Source organism: Somniosus microcephalus, unplaced genomic scaffold (genome assembly GCF_052327205.1).
Source record: "Somniosus microcephalus isolate GS21.2 unplaced genomic scaffold, FLI_Smic_1.0 unresolved_chr1, whole genome shotgun sequence".
In the NCBI taxonomy this organism is placed as follows: Eukaryota; Metazoa; Chordata; class Chondrichthyes; order Squaliformes; family Somniosidae; genus Somniosus; species Somniosus microcephalus.
The window spans coordinates 7221552-7241535 of NW_028225179.1; the positions used below are offsets into that span (position 1 = coordinate 7221552).

Below are 19984 nucleotides of genomic sequence, written 5' to 3' on the forward strand. Positions count from 1 at the left end.
TCAACCTAACCCGCACATCTTTGGACTATGGGAGGAAACCGGAGCACCCGGAGGAAACCCACGCAAACATGGGGAGAATGTGCAAACTCCACACATTCACCCGAGGCCGGATTTCAACCCGGGTCCCTGGTGCTGTGAGGCAACAGTGCTAACCACTATGCCACCGTGCTGCTCTTCTCGAGTCTGTTCCAACTGACAATGGCTTAAGTGGCCTGTTCTTATACACAAGCTTGGTTACCACTCAGGAAATGGGATTGTTTGGACCCGTCTGTTGACCGCCTCCTGAACTCCTGCTAATTCAGGGAATTTGGTCCATCTGTGACCAGACTATAACCACAAGCCCGTCTGGTTATCACACCTATACGGTCCGTGAGGTTATTATCAGATTCACACCCAGACGTTGTGCCTTCACTTGTCTGGCACTTCATCCCATAACACGGGTACAGGGGCTCTAATGTTTCATTCATCAGAAAAAGACAAAGTACAACAACATACTGGTCAGCTTAACAGAATCTCATCATATTTATGTGGCTATAAATATAAAAGTCACTAATAAATCCAGAAGGGAATTCAGAAGAAACTTCTTTACCCAGAGAATTGTAGAATGGGGAACTCGCTACCACAGGGAGTGGTTGAGGTGAACAGCCCAGATGGATTTATGGGGATGCCACACAAGGGGGAAAGGAATGGGAGGAGACGTTGATCGGGTTAATTGAAGTAGGGTGGGTGTGGGGCATAAACACTGGCATGGACCAGTTGGGCTGAATGGCCTGTTTCTGTGCTGTACATTCTATGGAACACCATGAACAGTCAAAAGAAGGGAATCATCAGCACAACAGTCTTAAAGATTAAACAGCAGTCCAAGAATTTATAAAACATTCATCCATTCCAGGCTCATGTCACCCCAGCTGTCTCAGGGCCCTGCACAACAGAACAATGTGAACTCGCTGGTGTGTCAGCAGGTGGGATGACCGAGTGAATCCCTTCCCACACATGGAGCAGGTGAACAGTCTCTTTCCTTCTTTCTCCAGCTGGTGTCTCTTCAGGCCCTTCGAACATTTAAAGCTCTTACCACAGTCAGAACTTTTAAACGGTCTCTCATCAGAGTGAACTCGCTGGTGTTGCTTCAAATACCCAGAGGTTTTAAAGCTCTTCCCACAGTCAGAACATTTAAATGGTCTCTCATCAGTGTGAACTTGCTGGTGTGCCAGCAGGTTGGATGACTGAGTGAATCCCTTCCCACACACGGAGCAGGTGAATCGCCTCTCCCCAGTGTGAACTCGCTGGTGTCTGTTCAGATTCCTGGAGCTTTTAAAGCTCATCGCACAGACAGAACATGTAAATAGTCTCTGATCGGAGTGAACTCGCTGGTGTTCCTTCAGATCCCCAGCGCTTTTAAAGCTCATCCCACAGACAGAACATGTAAACGGTCTCTCATCAGTGTGAAATCACTGGTGTACCTTCAGATCCCTGGAGCATTTAAAGCCTTTCCCACAGTCAGAACATTTAAATGGTCTCTCCCCAGTGTGAACTCACTGGTGTCTCAACAGGTGGGATGACTGAGTGAATCCCTTCCCACACACGGAGCAGGTGAACGGCCTCTCCCCAGTGTGAACTTGCTGGTGTCTCAACAGGTTGGATGACTGAGTGAATCCCTTCCCACACCCGGAGCAGGTGAACGGACTCTCCCCAGTGTGAACTCGCTGGTGTCTCAACAGGTTGGACGACTGAGTGAATCCCTTCCCACACACGGAGCAGGTGAATGGTCTCTTTCCTGCTCTCTCCAGCTGGTGTCCCTTCAGCTCCTGGGACCTTTTAATGTTTCTCCCACAGTCGGAATGTTTCACCGGCCTCTCCCCAGTGTGAACTCGCTGGTGTGCCAGCAGATTCGAGGACCGAGTGAATCTCTTCCCACACACGGAGCAGGTGAACACAATCTCTCCTGCTATCTCCAGTTGGTGTCTCTTCAGGTCCTGGGACCTTTTAAATCTCTTCCCACAGTCAGAACATTTAATCGGTCTCTCATCGCTATGAACAAGCTGGGGTCTCAGGAGGGAGGCAGAATGAGAGAATCGCTTCAAAAACACGGAGCAGGTCAACGGTCTCTCATTGGTGTGGACAAGCTGGTGTCTCAGCAGCACGGAGGGTGCAATTAATCCCTTCCCACACACGGAGCGGGTTAAAGGTCTCTCCCTAGTGTGATCTTGCTGGTGTATCATTGGAGCGGATGGCTGAGTGACTCCCTTCCCACACACGGGGCCCGGATTTATCCCAGTGTGTGGCCACTGGTGTCGCTTCAGCTATTTGTAGATTTTGAAGCTCTTTCAGGACATTTAAAAGTTCTCTCCCCAGTGTGAACTCACGGGGGTGCCAGCAGATTCAAGGAGCAACTGATTCAGGTCCTGAGGAATCAGGTAACTCTCAGGTCTTGACGTGATGTTTGGTTTGCTCCACTTCTAAAACCCTGTAAAACAAGTGTAGAAAGGGTAAGGAGGGAGCAGGAATTTATTTGGCTTATTTTGCCTCAAAGAACAAACAGGGTAGAGCCGGTCCCACTGACGTCCAGCCATTCCCACAATAACCAGCAGGCCAGAAAAAATCCAATCCATCTCACTGACTTGGCCCTGAAGTCAAATCAAGTTTCAAAGTCAAAAATGACATCCTTTGTGACAGTGACAAAGGTAAACTATCTCTCCTTGTCCTTCCTGACTTGTCTGCAGCATTTGACATGGTTGACCACCCCATCCTTCTTCAATGCCTCTCCACCGTCGTCCAGCTGGGCGGGACTGCACTCGCCTGGTTCCATTCTTATCTATCTAATCATAGCCACAGAATCACCTGCAACGGCTTCTCTTACCGCTCCCACATCGTTACCTCTGGTGTCCCTGCCACAAATTCTGTTCTCCAGCCACTAACTCCATCCCTCTCCCTAACATCTGTCTGAGGCTGACCAACACTGTTCACAACCTTATTGTCATATTTGACCCTGAAATGAGCTTCCAACCGCATATCTGCAGCATAACTAAGACCGCCTACTTCCACCTCCGTAACATGGCCCATCTCCACCCTTGCCTCAGCTCATCCGCTGCTGAAACCCTCACCCGGGCCTTTGTTACCTCTAGGCTCGACTATTCCAATGCACTCCTGGCTGGTCTCCCACATTCTACCCTATGTAAACTTGAGGTGATCCAAAACTACCCGTGTCATAACTCAATGCCAAGTCCCGTTCACCCATCAGCCCTGTGCTCTCTGACCTACATTGGCTCCTGGTTAAGCAATGCTTTGATTTCTAAATTCTCATCCTTGTTTTCAAATCCCTCCATGGCCTCGCCCCTCCCTATCTTAGTTATTCCCTTCAGCCTCACAACCACCCGCCCCACACGATAGAATCACAGAAAAATTATGGCACAGAAGGAGGCCATTCGGCCCATCTTGTCCATGCCGGCCGATTAAGTGCTATCCACACTAATCCCACTTTCCAGCACTTGGTCCGTAGCCTTGTAGGTTACGGCACTTCAAGTGCATATCCAAGTGCTTTTTAAATGTGATGAGAGTTTCTGCCTCTACCACCCTGTCAGGCAGTGAGGTCCAGACCCCCACCACCCACTGGGTGAAAACATTTCTCCTCAACTCCCCTCTAAAGCTCCGACCAATTTCTTTAAATCTATGCCCCCTGGTTGTGGACCCCTCTGCCAAGTGAAATAGGTCCTTCCTATCTCGGCCCCTCAGAATTTTATACATCTCAATCAGGTCTCCCCTCAGCATCCTCGGTTCCAAAGAAAACAACCTCCTTCCCCCCGAGACATCTGCATTCCTCCAATTCTGCCCTCTTGAGCATCCCTGATTGTAATCGCTGCACCATCAGTGGCCGTGTCTTCTGTTGCCTCGGCCCTAAGCTCTGGAATTCCCTCCCTGAACCTCTCCACCTCTCTTTCATAGAAAATAGGAGCAGGAGTCGGCCATTCGGCCCCTCGAGCCTGCTCCGCCATTCAATGAGATCATGGCTGATCAAAGCCCACCTCTGTGACCCAGCTTTTGGCCATCTGCCCTAATTTCTCCTTCTGTGGCTCGGCGTCATATTTTTCAATGTCTTACAATCCTCCTGTGCAGCACCTTGGGACGTTTTCCTACGTTAAAGGCGCTATAGAAATACAAGTTGTTGTTGTTCTCATTGTTGGAGGTGAGCTCTGAACAGGCCCTGTCCCCTCCCCCTACTCCGCACGTGCCGCTCCGAGGTGAGCGCAGGCTGTGAACAGGCCCCGCCCCTCCCCCTACTCCGCATGTGCCACTCCAAGGTGAGCGCGGGCTCTGAACAGGCCCCGCCCCCTCCCCCTACTCCGCATGTGCCACTCCAAGGTGAGCGCAGGCTGTGAACAGGCCCCGCCCCTCCCCCTACTCCGCATGCGCCGCTCCAAGGTGAGCGCGGGCTCTGAACAGGCCCCGCCCCCTCCCCCTACTCCACATGCGCCACTCCCGAGGATGAGCCGCTACCGCGCCTATGCAGGGCCTCGCATTCTGGGTCGGCCTGGGCCACTGCGAGAGTCCGGATCACTGCTGGAAAGTGAGTTTTATCAGGGATTTTTATATATAGCGGCGAGAAGCGCGGGCGGGGAGATAAATAAAAAGAAAATACAAACCGCACCATCCCAGCACCCTCCCGGCACCGAGCAGAGCGGATTGAGCAGAGCGGATTGAGCAGCTGCAGCCCCTTGTCTTCTGCAGGGAGCCGGACTGGGGCACGTCATCAACTCCACGGCGGTGACTGACGGGAGCTCCGACCAATAGGGAGAGAGCGGGCGGAGCTTGGACTACTGAGGTGGCGGCGGTTCCTCCAACCAATCGGGGTGTCCGAGGGGCGGGACTTCCACCGCCTGCTTCTCCCGCTGCTGAGACAAGTGGAATGCAGCAGAGGGCGCTCTTCTGAGTTTGGGGTTCAGGCCTGTTAGTGGAGCAGTGCAGAGGGAACTTTACTCTGCACTGGGCTTTACTCCCTCAGCACTGCACTGGAGGGGCAGCACAGAGTTTTAGACTCGAGTCTCTGGAGTGGGACTTCAACCCACAACCTTCTGACTCAGAGGAGAGAGTGCTACTGCCTGATACACGGCTGACACTCTGTATCTAACCCGTGCTGTACCTGCCCTGGGAGTGTTTGATGGGACAGTGTAGAGGAAGCTTTACTCTGTATCTAACCCATGCTGTACCTGCACTGGGAGTGTTTGATGGGACAGTGTAGAGGGAGCTTTACTCTGTATCTACCCCGTGCTGTACCTGCCCTGGGAGTGTTTGATGGGACAGTGTAGAGGGAGCTTTACTCTGTATCTAACCCGTGCTATACCTGCCCTGGGAGTGTTTGATGGGACAGTGTAGAGGGAGCTTTACTCTGCATCTAACCCGTGCTGTACTTGCCCTGGGAGTGTTTGATGGGACAGTGTAGAGGGAGCTTTACTCTGTATCTAACCCATGCTGTACCTGCCCTGGGTGTGTTTGATGGGACAGTGTAGAGGGAGCTTTACTCTGTATCTAACCCGTGCTGTACCTGCCCTGGGAGTGTTTGATGGGACAGCGTAGAGAAAGCTTTACTCTGTATCTAACCCGTGCTGTGCCTGCCCTGGGAGTGCTTGAAGGGACAGTGTAGAGGGAGCTTTACTCACTATCTAACCCATGCGGTACCTGCCCTGGGAGTGTTTGGTGGGGCAGTGTAGATGGAGCTTTACTCTGATTCTAACACGTGCTGTACCTACCCTGGGAGTGCTTGATGGGACAGTGTAGAGGGAGCTTTACTCTGTATCTAACCCATGCTGTACCTGCCCTGGGACTGTTTGATGGAACAGTGTACAGGAAGCTTTACTCTGTACCTAACCCGTGCTGTACCTGCCCTGGGAGTGTTTGGTGGGACAGTGTAGAGGGAGCTTTACTCTGTATCTAACCCATGCTGTACCTGCCCTGGGAGTGCAGATGGGACAGTGTAGAGGGAGCTTTACTCTGTATCTAACCTGTGCTGTACCTGCCCTGCGAGTGTTTGATGGGACAGTGTAGACTGAGCTTTACGCTGTATCTAACCCATGCTGTACCTGCCCTGGGAGTGCTGGATGGGACAGTGTAGAGGGCGCTTTACTCTGTATCTAACCCATGCTGTACCTGCCCTGGGAGTGTTTGATGGGACAGTGTAGAGTGAGCTTTACTCTGTATCTAACCCGTGCTGTACCTGCCCTGGGAGTGCTGGATGGGACAGTGTAGAGGGAGCTTTACTCTGTATCTAACCCATGCTGTACCTGCCCTCGGAGTGTTTGATGGGACAGTGTAGAGGGAGCTTTACTCTGTATCTAACCTGTGCTGTAGCTGCCCTCACGAGCAAATTTTGCTAGGGTAAATAAAATCAGAGAGTTAAATGCGTGGCTCAAAGACTGGTGTGGGAGAAATGGGTATTGCTTCTTGTGACACTGGCACCAGTACTGGGACAGGAGAGAGCTGTTCGGTTGGGATGAAGTTCACTTGTCCAGTGCTGGGACTAGAATCCTGGCGAATCGAATAACTAGGGCTGTGGAGAGGGCTTTTAACTAATTAGTGGGGGGAGGTTTCAAGAGAACGAAAAATAAAAATGTCAGCGGAGAAGGCAATAGAGCAAGGTAGCAGTGGGGGAATTAAAAACCAGGGCGTGTCAGGAAGGGACAGAATATATAAAGATAATAAAGGTAAAGTAGTAAAAGGGGTAAAAGCAGGAATAAATTGTCACAATGCATATTTAAAAGTTCTTTACCTGAATGCACGCAGCATTCGTAACAAAATAGACGAGTTGACGGTACAAATAACTACACATGGGTATGATCTGGTGGCCATTACGGAGACATGGCTGAAGGGTGACCATGACTGGGAATTAAACATCCAGGGGTATTTGACTATTAGGAAGGACAGACAGGAAGGAAAAGGAGGTGGGGTGGCTGTGTTAATAAAGGATGGAATCCCTGCAATAGTGAGAAATGATATTGGGTCAAAGGATCAGGATAATGAAACGGTTTGGGTGGAAATAAGGAATAATAAGGGGAAAAAGTCACTAGTGGGCATAGTCTGTAGGCCTCCTAACAGTTGCAACTCTATTGGTCGGAGTATAAATCAGGAAATAGTTCGGGCTTGTAATAAGGGAACAGCTATAATCATTGGAGATTTTAACTTTCATATTGACTGGACTAATCAAATTGGGCAGGGCAGCATTGAGGAAGAGTTCATAGAGTGCATTAGGGATGGGTTCCTTGAGCAGCATGTTACAGAACCAACCGGGGGACAGGCAATCTTAGATCTGGTCCTGTGTAATGAGACAGGATTAATAAAAAATGTCCTAGTAAAGGATCCCCTTGGAATGAGTGACCATAACATGGTTGAATTCCAAATTCAGTTGGAGGGTGAGAGAGTTGGCTCTCAAACCAACGTACTAAGCTTAAATAAAGGAGACTATGAAGGTATGAGAGCAGAGTTGACTAAAGTGGACTGGGAAAATAGATTAAGGTGTAAGACAGTGCATAAGCAGTGGTGTACATTCAAGGAGATATTTCACAACTTTCAAGAAAAATATATTCCAGTGAGGAAAAAGGGGCGTAAAAGAAAAGACAGCCATCCGTGGCTAAGTAAAGTAATAAAGGATAGTATCCGACTGAAAACAAGGGCATATAAAGTAGCCAAATCTAGTGGGAGGATAAAAGATTGGGAAGCATTTAAAAGCCAGCAAAGAATAACTAAATGATTAATTAAGAAAGGAAAATAGATTATGAAAGTAAACTGGCAAAAAATATAAAAACAGATAGCAAGAGTTTCTACAGTTATATAAAAAGAAAAAGGGTGGCTAAAGAGAATGTTGGTCCCTTAGAGGACGAGACCAGGAAATTAGTAGTGGGGAACATGGAGATGGCAAAAACGCTGAACAAATATTTTGTATCAGTCTTTACAGTAGAGGACACTAAAAATATCCCAACACTGGACAAACAGGGGGCTATAGGGGGGTGGGGAGGAGCTAAACACGATTAAAATCACTAAGGAGATGGTACTCGGTAAGATAATGGGACTTAAGGCAGTTAAATCCCCTGGACCTGATGGCTTACATCCTAGGGTCTTGAGAGAGGTAGCGGTGGGGATTGCGGATGCATTGGTGGTAATTTTCCAAAACTCCCTGGATTCAGGCAAGGTCCCAGCAGATTGGAAAGCTGCTAATGTAGCGCCCTTATTTAAAAAGGGAGGTAGACAAAAGGCTGGAAACTATTGACCAGTTAGCCTAACATCTGTGGTTGGTAAAATGTTGGAGTCCATTATTAAGGAAGCAGTAACAGGACATTTGGATAAGCATAATTTAATCGGACAGAGCCAGCATGGTTTTATAAAGGGGAAGTCATGTTTGACAAATTTGCTCGAATTCTTTGAGGATGTAACAAACAGGGTGGATAAAGGGGAACCAGTGGATGTGGTGTATTTGGACTTCCAAAAGGCATTTGACAAGGTGCCACACGAAAGATTACTGCACAAGATAAAAAATCACGGGATTGGGGGTAATATACTGGCATGGGTGGAAGATTGGCTATCTAACAGAAAACAGAGAGTTGGGATAAATGGTTCATTCTCGGGTTGGCAATCAGTAACTAGTGGTGTCCCACAGGGATCATTGCTGGGACCCCAACTCTTTACAATCTATACTAACGATTTGGAGGAGGGGACCAAGTGCAACATATCCAAGTTTGCCAACGATACAAAGATGGGAGGGAAAGCAGTGAGTGAGGAGGACATAAAAAACCTGCAAAAGGACATAGACAGGCTAAGTGAGTGGGCAGAAATTTGGCAGATGGAATATAAATGTTGGAAAGTGTGAGGTTATGCACTTTGGCAGAAAAAATCAAAGAGCAAGTTGTTATCTAAATGGAGAGAAACTGCAAAGTGCTACAGTACAAAGGGATCTGGGGGTCCTGGTGCATGAAACACAGAAGGTTAGTATGCAGGTACAGCAGGTGATCAGGAAGGCCAATGGAATCTTGCCTTTTATTGCAAGGGGGATGGAGTATAAAAGCAGGGAAGTCTTGCTTCTGTTATACAGGGTACTGGTGAGGCCACACCTGGAATACTGCGTACAGTTTTGGTTTCCATATTTAAGAAAAGATATACTTGCTCTCGAGGCAGTTCAGAGAAGGTTCACTCGGTTGATTCCGGAGATGAGGGGGTTGACGTATGAGGAAAGGTTGAGTAGGTTGGGCCTCTACTCATTGGAATTCAGAAGAATGAGAGGCGATCTTATCGAAACATATAAGATTGTGAGGGGGCTTGATCGGGTGGATGCGGGGAGAATGTTTCCACTGATGGGTGAGACTAGAACTAGGGGGCATAATCTTAGAATAAGGGGCTGCCGTTTCAAAACTGAGATGAGGAGAAACTTCTTCACTCAGAGTGTGGTAAATCTATGGAATTTGCTACCTCAGATAGCAGTGGAAGCTGCGACATTAAATAAATTTAAAACGGAGATAGACAGTTTCCTAACTGATAAGGGAATTAGGGGTTACGGGGAATGGGCAGGGAAGTGGACGTGAGTCTAGGTTCGGATCAGCCATGGACCCATTGAATGGCAGAGCAGGCCCGCGGGGCCGTATGGCCTACTTATGCTCCTACTGCTTATGTTCTTATGTTCCTTTTCTCTTCACATATCGATATAAGCTTTTACAGTCAGTTTTTATGTTCCCTGCTAGCTTACTCTCATATTCTATTTCCCCCTTTTTAATTAATCCCTTTGTCCTCCTTTGTTGAATCCTAAACTGCTCCCAATCCTCAGGTTTACTGCTTTTTCTGGCCAATTTATATGTCCTCTCCTTGGATCTTATGCTATCCCTAATTTCCCTTGTTAGCCACGGCTGAGTCACCTTTTTTGTTTTATTTTTATGCCAAACTGCGAAGAACAAATTCTGTAGTTCATCCATGCGGTCTTTGAATGTTTGCCGTTGCCTATCCACCGTCAACCCTTTGAGTGACATTCCCCAATCAATCCTACCCAACTCGCTCCTCAGACCATCATAGTTTCCTTTATTTAAATTTAGGACCCTCGTCTCTGAGTCAACAACTTCATTCTCGATCTTAATTTAGAATTCGATCATATTATCATCGCTCCGACCCAAGGGGCCTCTTACAACAAGATTGCTAATGAATCCTTTCTTGTTACATAATACCCAGTCTAAGATGACCTGATCTCTGGTTGTTTCCTCGACATATTGGTCCAGGAAACCATCCCGTAAACACTCCAGGAATTCCTCCTCCACAGTAGAGGACATGAGAGGGTGGGAGGGAGTCCCTTTAAATGTGCAGGGGGTGGGTGTCCATTTAAATGTGGAGGGCGTGGGTCTCCCTTTAAATGTGGAGGGAGTGGGTGGCCCTTTAAATGTGGAGGGGTGGGTGTCCCTTTAAGTGCGGAGGGCGTGGGTGGCCCTTTAAATGTGGAGGGGGTGTGTGTCCCTTTAAATGTGGAGGGGGTGGGTGTCCCTTTAAATGTGGAGGGGGTGGGTGTCCCTTTAAATGTGGAGTGGGTGGGTGTCGCTTTAAATGTGGAGAGGCGGGGCTGCGCATGCTCATTCGGCCCCATCACAAAACCAGGCTGCCAGTGCTCCTGCGCGTGTCCTCCGGCGAGCACACGGAAGGCCGGGCCCGGGAGGAGGCGGAATCAGCGGCCGGGTAAAGTGTTGGGGAATCGATTTAAATCAAGGTGAGGGGGGAGCGGAGAGCGAGATTGTAAAGTAAAATATGAGAAAAACCAAACCTGAGAGGTGGACGGGCGGGACCTCCGCGGACGCTGAACAGAGCGGGATGGCGCGGGGTGGCGTGGTGATCCGAAGCAATGTGATTTTGACTGACAGGAGCATGGACCAATAGGAAGAGGGCTGAGCTGGGAGGAGTGAACTGGGCTTGCTGGTCCTCCAAGCAATTGCGGCGCGGCTCAGGGGCGGGACCTTATCTCCCCTGGCGCTGAGGCTGGGGCCCGATTGTGACGTCATCAGAGGAACATAAGAACATAAGAACAAAGGAAATAGGAGCAGGAGTAGGCCAATCAGCCCCTCGAGCCTGCTCCGCCATTCAATAAGATCATGGCTGATCTGATCCTAACCGCCAATCCACTATGACAGGACTATCTCCTGAATCTAACAGAATTAGACACACAAAACAGGAGCAGGATCAGGCTACACGGCCCCTGGGCCCACTCCGCTACCCACAGGGCCATGACTGATCCGAACCTAGACTCATGTCCAAATTCCTGCCCACTCTCCGTAACCCTTAATTCCCTTTTCTTCTAGGAAACTGTCCATTTCTGCTTTAAATTTATGTAATGATGTAGCTTCGACAGCTATTTGGGGCAGCATATTCCATGGACCTACCACCCTCTGAGTGAAGTAGTTCCTCCTCATCTCAGTTTTGAAAGAGCAGCCCCTTATTCTAAGACTATGCCCCCTAGTTCTAGTTTCACCCATCATCGGGAACATCCTCCCCGCATCCACCTGATCCAACCCCTTCACAATCTTATATGTTTAAATAAGATCGCCTCTCATTCATCTGAACTCCAATGAGTAGAATCTCAATCTACTCAACCTCTCCTCATATGTCCATCCCCTCATCCCCAGGATTAACCGAGTGAACCTTCTTTGCACTGACTCGAGAGCAAGTATGTCTTTTCTTAAGTATGGACACCAAAACTGTATGCAGTATTCCAGGTGCGGTCTCACCAATACCTTGTACAACTGAAGCAATACCTCCCTATTTTTATATTCTATCCCCCTAGCAATGAAAGCCAACATTCCATTGGCCTTCTTAATCACTTGCTGCACCTGCATACTAAACTTTTGAGTTTCGTGCACCAGGACCCCCAGATCCCTTTGTACTTCAGTACTTTCCAGTTTCTTGCCATTAAGATAATAACTTTCTCTCCGATTTTTCCTGCCAAAGTGCATAACCTCACACTTTCCAGTATTGTATTCCATCTGCCAAATCTCTGCCCACTTACTTAGCCTGTCTATGTCCCCTTGCACGTTTTTTATGTCCTCCTCACTCACTACTTTCCCTCCCATCTTAGTATCATCTGCAAACTTTGATATGTTACACTCGGTCCCCTCCTCCAAATCGTTAATATAGATTGTAAAGGGTTGGGGACCCAGCACTGACCCCTGCGGAACACCACTGGTTACTGATTGCCAGTCTGAGAATGAACCATTTATCCCAACTCTCTGCTTTCTGTTAGATAGCCAATCCTCTATCCATGCCAGAATATTACCCCCAATCCCGTGATTTTTTATCTTAAGCAATAATCTTTTGTGTGGCACCTTGTCAAATGCCTTTTGGAAGTCTAAATACACTACGTCCACTGGTTCACCTTTATCCACCCTATATGTTACTTCCTCAAAGAACTCCAGCAAATTTGTCAAACATGACTTCCCCTTCATAAAACCATGCTGACTTTGTCTTATTAAATTATGATTATCCAAATGTCCTGTTACTGTCTCCTTAATAATGGACTCCAAAATTTTACCTACCACAGATGTTAGGCTAACCGGTCTATAGTTTCCAGCCAGGCCGGCTGTGGCATGCGACTGATGGGAGCTCTGACCAATAGGACGAGGGCTCAGGTGGGAGGACTGAACTGGGCATTCTGGTCCTCCAAGCAATGGTGGCGCGGCAAGCGGGTGGGACCTGGGTCTCCAGCTCAGGTGCGCTGGGGCCGATTGTGACGCGCTGTCCCCAGGTGAGAGCAGCTCAGGCAGCACAGAGCTGGGGCTGGAATCTGGGAGAGGGGCCGCAGGCAGCACAGAGCTGGGGCTGGAATCTGGGAGAGGGGCCGCAGTCAGCACAGAGCTGGGGCTGGAATCTGGGAGAGAGGCCGCAGGCAGCACAGAGCTGGGGCTGGAATCTGGGAGAGGGGCCGCAGGCAGCACAGAGCTGGGGCTGGAATCTGGGCGAGGGGCCGCAGGCAGCACAGAGCTGGGGCTGGAATCTGGGCGAGGGGCCGCAGTCAGCACAGAGCTGGGGCTGGAATCTGGGAGAGGAGCCGCAGGCAGCACAGAGCTGGGGCTGGAATCTGGGAGAGGGGCCGCAGTCAGCACAGAGCTGGGACTGGAATCTGGGAGAGGGGTCACAGTCAGCATAGAGCTGGGGCTGGAATCTGGGAGAGGGGCCACAGGCAGCACAGCTGGGGCTGGAATCTGGGAGAGGGGCCACAGGCAGCACAGAGCTGGGGCCGGAATCTGGGAGAGGGGCCACAGGCAGCACAGAGCTGGGGCCGGAATCTGGGAGAGGGGCCGCAGGCAGCACAGAGCTGGGGCCGGAATCTGGGAGAGGGGCCGCAGGCAGCGGTCCTGGCACGGGGCACAAGCTTCACAATACAAGCTTCTTTCAAATGCACAATTGTTTCCTACAGACAGCCTTGGTCACTCTGCAAAAAAAACTGTTTAACAATTCATCATAACTCCCCTGCTTTAGGAGAGGGGTAGAGTGCAAAAGCAAGGAAGTTATGATGAAACTGTAAAAGACTGGAGTCAGCTGTGGCTCAGTGGATAGCAGAGTCAGAACGTTGTGGGTTCAAATCCCGCTCCAGGGACTTGAGCATATAAAGCGAGGCTGACACTGCAGTGCGGTGCTGAGGGAGTGCCGCACTGTCGGAGGGTCAGTAGTGAGGGAGCGCCGCACTGTCGGAGGGGCAGTGCTGAGGGAGCGCCGCACTGTCGGAGGGGCAGTGCTGAGGGAGCGCCGCACTGTCGGAGGGACAGTGCTCAGGGAGCGCTGCACTGTCAGGGTTAGTACTGAGGGAGCGCCGCACTGTCGGAGGGTCAGTACTGAGGGAGCACTGCATTGTCATAGGGGCAGTGCTCAGGGAGCGCTGCTCCATCGGAGGGGCAGTACTGAGGGAGCGCTGCTCCATCGGAGGGGTAGTACTGAGGGAGCGCTGCTCCATCGGAGGGGCAGTACTGAGGGAGCGCTGCTCCATCGGAGGGGTAGTACTGCGGGAGCGCTGCTCCATCAGAGGGGCAGTACTGAGGGAGCGCTGCTCCATCGGAGGGGTAGTACTGCGGGAGCGCCGCACTGTCGGCGGAAGCAATGTTGTGGGAGTGCCGCATTGCTAAAGGAGCACTGCAGTGTCGGAGGTGCCGTCCTACGAATGAGACGTTAAACCGAGGCCCCTGTCTGCCCCCTCAGGTAGATGTAAAAGGTCCCGTGGTGCTATTTCGAAGAAGTTATCCCTGGTGTTTTGAGCCCAATATTTATCCCTCAATCATCATGACGAAAAAATGATAATCTGGTCATTATCACATTGCTGTTTGTGGGATCTTGCTGTGCGCAAATTGGCTGCCACGTTTACCAGATTACAACAGTGACTACACTTCAAAAATACTTCATTGGCTGTAAAGCACTTTGGGACGTCCGGTGGTCGTGAAAGGCAGTTAAGAAGGCAAATGGGTCGCTGGCCTTCATTACAAGAGGATTTGAGTACAGGAGTAAAGAAGTCTTACTCCAATTATATCTTCTTCTTATGCAGTCCCTCGGAACTGAGGCTGAGTTACATAGAAACATAGAAGATAGGAGCAGGAGTAGGCCATTCGGCCCCTCGAGCCTGCTCCGCCATTCAATGCGATCATGGCTGATCATCCAAACTCAGTACCCGGTCCCTGCCTTCTCCCCATATCCCTTGATCCCTTTAGCCTTAAGAAATATATCCAACTCCTTTTTGAATATATTTAATGAACTGGCCTCCACCGCCCTCTGTGGCAGAGAATTCCACAGGTTCACCACTCTCTGGGTGAAGAAATTCCTCCTCATTTCAGTCCTAAATGGCTTACCCCTTATCCTTAGACTATGACCCCTGGTTCTGGACTCCCCGGTCATCATAAACATCCTTCCTGCATCTAGTCTGTCCAGGCCTGACAGAATTTTATAGGTTTCGATGAGATCCCCTCTCAATCTTCTAAACTCCAGTGAGTATAAGCCCAATCGACACAATCTCTCCTCATACGTCATTCCTGCCATCCCAGGTATCAACCTGGTGAATCTTCGCTGCACTCCTTCCATGGCAAGAACGTCCTTCCTCAGGTAAGGCGACGAAAACTGCACACAATACTCAAGGTGTGGTCTCACCAAGGCCCTGTACAACTGCAGTAAGACATCCTTGTACCTGTACTCGAACCCTCTCACTATGAAGGCCAACATACCATTTGCCTTCTTAACCACCTGCTGCACCTGCATGCTTACCTTCAGCGACTGGTGCACAAGAACACCCAGGTCTCTCTGCACTTCCCCTTCTCCCAATCTATTGCCATTCAAATAATAATCTGCCTTCCTCTTTTTGCCACCAAAGTGGATAACCTCACATTTATCCACATTATAGTGCATTTGCCATGTTTCTGCCCAATCACCCAATCTGTCCAAATCGTACTGGAGTTTCTCGACATCCTCCTCACAGCTTACCCTCCCACCCAACTTACTTCCACATTAAAAATGAGTTCTTGGGTGTAAGGGTAAACCGGGAGAGCTTCTTCTCCCCGAGACGGACCCTCTGATATAAAGGGTCGACTGGATCCATGTTTATCTGTAATTTAAACAGAGGTCTGGCCGTGTTCCGAGCTCTTTCCCCTAGAGGAGAGGGTAGAATGGGGGTCTTTAGTATTAAATGGTTTCACCTGGGTCCAGTGCTTCCATCACATACCCATCGGTTCCTGTAGACAAACACACGTATCACTTGTCATTAATACAGTACATGGCCCCATCCAATGGGCCCCATTCCCTTTCTTCCGATAACTTGCGCCATTACTTGTTGACCTATTCTGGGCAACTCGTCTGGTTTACGTCCAGCATTCTGCCTTTCTAGCTCTTTAATCTGTTGTTGGTTCCTTACTTCTTTATTTAGCGCTTGTACCTCCTGATTTAGTTGTACTAAGTATCGCCTTAATCTATCTTGTACTGGTCCTGGTTCTCCCACCCCTCCAGCCAAATCCTCTGGTAGTCTCATAGCTCGTCCTGTCATTAACTCATAGGGGGTCAGTCCGGTCATTCGTCCTGGGGTGGCTCGCAGCCTCATTAGTATGCTGGGTAATAATTCCGACCATCCCTTCCCTGTTTCTTGGGTGGCTTTTGTCAGAGCGTTTTTCAGTGTCCTATTCATTCTTTCTACCATCCCCGAGCTCTGGGGGTGATATGGTTTGTGATATTTTTGTGTCACATGTAGCAGCTTACAGATTTCTTTCATTATTTTGCTGGTGAAATGAGTGCCGTTGTCTGAGTCAATTTGCAGAGGCACTCCCCAACGGGGTATAACCTCGGTAGCCAATATTAGTGCAACTGTTTTTGCAGAGCAATCTCGGGTAGCAAAGGCTTCCACCCGCCTGGTAAATTGGTCAATTATTACCAGGCAATATTTCTTCCCCCGGTCCTGCGCTAAGGGGCCGGTAAAGTCAATTTGTAAGTTTTCCCAGGGTCCTTGGGGTCTGGGTTGGTTTGCTACTCTAACTCTACATCTCTGTCCTACATTATTCTTGCGCATATTATACAGCGGTGGCAATATTTTGCTACTTCCCGACCTATCTTTGGCCACCACCAGTACTGTGTCAGTAGGTGCAACATGTTACTTCTGCCAGTATGTGTTACACCATGGTATAGCGCCATCAGTTGTTGTCTACAACATTCCGGTGCCACCACCTGGTTACGTGGGCCCCATTTCCAAATTCCATCTTGTAATTGTGCGCCAGCTTGTCTCCATTTCTCCTTTTGCTCTTTACTAGTATTTTCTTGTAGCTCCATTATATTCACTTCCTGTACCCCACTGACTATCATGACCATATTTATTTTGTTTTTGAACGCATCCTCTGATTGCAAATCTTCCACAGCTAGTTTTGCGCCTAGATCTGCATACCTATTCCCCATAGGGGCCTGGTCCTGGGGTTCATAGAAACATAGAAGATAGGAGCAGGAGTAGGCCATTCAGCCCCTCGCACCTGCTCTGCCATTCAATGAGGTCATGGCTGATCATCCAAATTCAGTACCCTGTCCCTGCCTTCTCCCCATATCCCTTGATCCCTCTAGCCTTAAGAAATATATCCAACTCCTTCTTGAATATATTTAATGAATTGGCCTCCACTGCCTTCTGTGGTAGAGAATTCCACAGGTTCACCTCTCTGGGTGAAGAAATTCCTCCTCATCTCAGTCCTAAATGGCTTACCCCTTATCTTTAGACTGTGACCCCTGGTTCTGGACTCCACGACCATCGGGAACATCCTTCCTGCATCCAGTCTGTCCACTCCTGTTAGAATTTTATAAGTTTCAATGAGATCCCCTCTCATTCTTCTAAACTCCAGTGAGTACAAGCCCAATCGACCCAATCTCTCCTCATACATCATTCCTGCCATCCCAGGTATCAGCCTGGTGAATCTTCGCTGCACTCCCTCCATGGCAAGAACATCCTTCCTCAGATAAGGCGACCAAAACTGCACACAATACTCAAGGTGTGGTCTCACCAAGGCCCTGTACAACTGCAGCAAGACATCCTTGTTCTTGTACTCGAACCCTCTCGCTACGAACGCCAACATACCATTTCCTTTCTTAACCGCCTGCTGCACCTGCATGCTTACCTTCAGCGACTGGTGCACAAGGACACCCAGGTCTCGTTGTTCTTCCCCTTCTCCCAATCTATTGCCATTCAGATAATAATCTGCCTTCCTGTTTTTGCCACCAAAGTGGATAAACTCACATTTATCCACATTATACTGCATCTGCCATGCTTCTGCCCAATCACCCAACCTGTCCAAATCATACTGGAGTTTCTCGGCATCCTCCTCACAGCACACATGCCCACCAAGCTTTGTGTCACCTGCAAACTTGGAGATATTACATCTAGTTCCCTCGTCTAGATCATTTATATATATTGTGAATAGCTGGGGTCCTAGGACCGATCCCTGCAGTACCCCACTAGTCACTGCCTGCCACTCGGAAAAAGAGCCGTTGTCGGGAGCTGGTGTCGGGAGCAGTGAGACTGGAGACCCAGTGACTATTTAAACTCACTTTCGCGGGCTTTCTTTACAGAGGCTGGTTTCAGGAGCAGTGAGACAAGCTTAAATTCTGCGGTTTATATTTTCTTGGGTCTCTGTGGTGTAGTGGGGACAGTTGGTAAATAAGCACCCTAGTGTATATCTTTAACTGGTGGTATTGAATTAATTTAAATTAATTAAAGGGGTAAGTCATGCCAGGAGAGCCCAGCCCCGTGTTATGCTCCTCTTGCTCTATGTGGGAATTCAGGGACGCTGCCAATGTACCTGATGACCACGTGTGCCAGAAATGCATCCAGCTGCAGCTACTAACGGGCCGCATTGAGGCGCTGGAGATGCGGATGGATGGGTTGTGGAGCATTCACAATGCTGAGAGGGTCATGGATTACACATTTGATGAGTTGGTCATGCCACAGGGTAGGGCTGCACAGGCAGAAGGGAAATGGGTGACCACCAGGCAGAGCAATAGAAGCAGGCAGGTAGTGCAGGGGACCCCTGTGGCCATCCCCCTTTCAAACAGGTATACCAATTTGGATACTGTTGAGGGGGCTGACTCACCAGGGAAAGGCAGCAGCAGCCAACTTCCTGGCAGCAGGGGTGCTTCTGCTGCTCAGGAAGGGAGGAAAAAGAGTGGGAGAGCAATAGTGGTAGGGGATTCTATCGTAAGGGGAACACATAGGTGTTTCTGTGGCCGTAGACGTGACTCCAGGATGGTTTGTTGCCTCCCTGGTGCCAGGGTCAAAGATGTCACTGAATGGCTGCAGGGCATTCTGAAGGGGGAGGGTGAACAGGCAGAGGTCGTGGTTCACATTGGGACCAACGAAATAGCTAGGAAGAGGGATGAGGTCCTGCAGCAAGAATTTAGGGAGCTAGGTAGCAGATTAAACAGTAGGACCTCAAGGGTTGTAATCTCTGGATTACTCCCGGTGCCACGTGCTAGTGAGTATAGGAATAGGAGGATAGAGCAGATGAATGCGTGGCTAAAGAGTTGGTGCAGGAGGGAAGGCTTTAGTTTCCTGGATCACTGGGCCTGCTTCTGGGGAAGGTGGGACTTGTACAAGTCGGACGGGTTGCACCTGAACCACAGCAGGACAAATATCCTCGCGGGGAGGTTTGCTAGCACTGTTCGGGGGGGTTTAAACTAAAATGACAGGGGGTTGGGAACCTGAGCAGGGAGACAGAGGAAAGGAAAACAGGGATAAAAGCAAAAGATAGGAAGGAGAAAAACAAAAGTGGCAGTCAGAGAAATCAACGGTTTAAATCAAACATGGCACAGTAAATAATAATTCTAATAGGTCTAAGAGCGTTCAAAAAACAAGCCTGAAGGCTTTGTGTCTTAATGCGAGGAGCATTTGTAATAAGGTGGATGAATTGGCTGCGCAAATAGAGGTAAACGAATATGATTTGGTTGGGATTACGGAAACGTGGCTCAAGGATGGCCAAGACTGGGAACTCAACATCCAGGGGTATTCGATATTCAGGAAAGATAGGCAAAAAGGAAAGGGAGGTGGGGTAGCATTACTGGTTAAAGAAGGGATTAATACAATTGTAATGAAGGATATTAGCTCTGATGATGTGGAATTTGTATGGGTAAAATTGAGAAATACTAAGGGGAAAAAAACATTAGTGGGAGTGGTATATAGACCTTCCAACAGTAAGGCAGAGGTTGGGGATGGCATTAAAAGGGAAATTAAAGAAGCGTGCAATAAGGGCACAGTAGTCATCGTGGGTGACTTTAATCTACATATAGAATGGGCCAACCAAATTAGTAACAATACTGTGGAGGAGGAATTCCTGGAGTGTTTACAGGATGGTTTCCTGGACCAATATGTTGAGGAACCAACCAGAGATCAGGCCATCTTAGACTGGGTATTATGTAACGAGAAAGGATTAATTAGCAATCTTGTTGTACGAGGCCCCTTGGGTCGGAGCGATCATAATATGATCGAATTCTTCAT

At 49.1% G+C, this 19984-nt stretch overlaps 1 protein-coding gene across 1 annotated transcript; it reads right to left on the reverse strand.

The window, feature by feature from the left end:
* Positions 1 to 1504: 1504 nt before the first annotated feature.
* On the reverse strand, positions 1505 to 2457 carry LOC147093371 (uncharacterized). The gene has a single exon (XM_085974293.1). The coding sequence runs from the start codon at positions 2217 to 2219 to the stop codon at positions 1533 to 1535; it is 687 nt and encodes a 228-aa protein (XP_085830419.1). The 5' UTR covers positions 2220 to 2457; the 3' UTR covers positions 1505 to 1532.
* Between the last annotated feature and the right edge of the window lie 17527 nt (positions 2458 to 19984).

Excerpts from the sequence above, each read along its gene's own strand:
- LOC147093371 (XM_085974293.1), bottom strand. The coding sequence starts at position 2,219 with ATGATACACCAGCAAGATCACACTAGGGAGAGACCTTTAACCCGCTCC.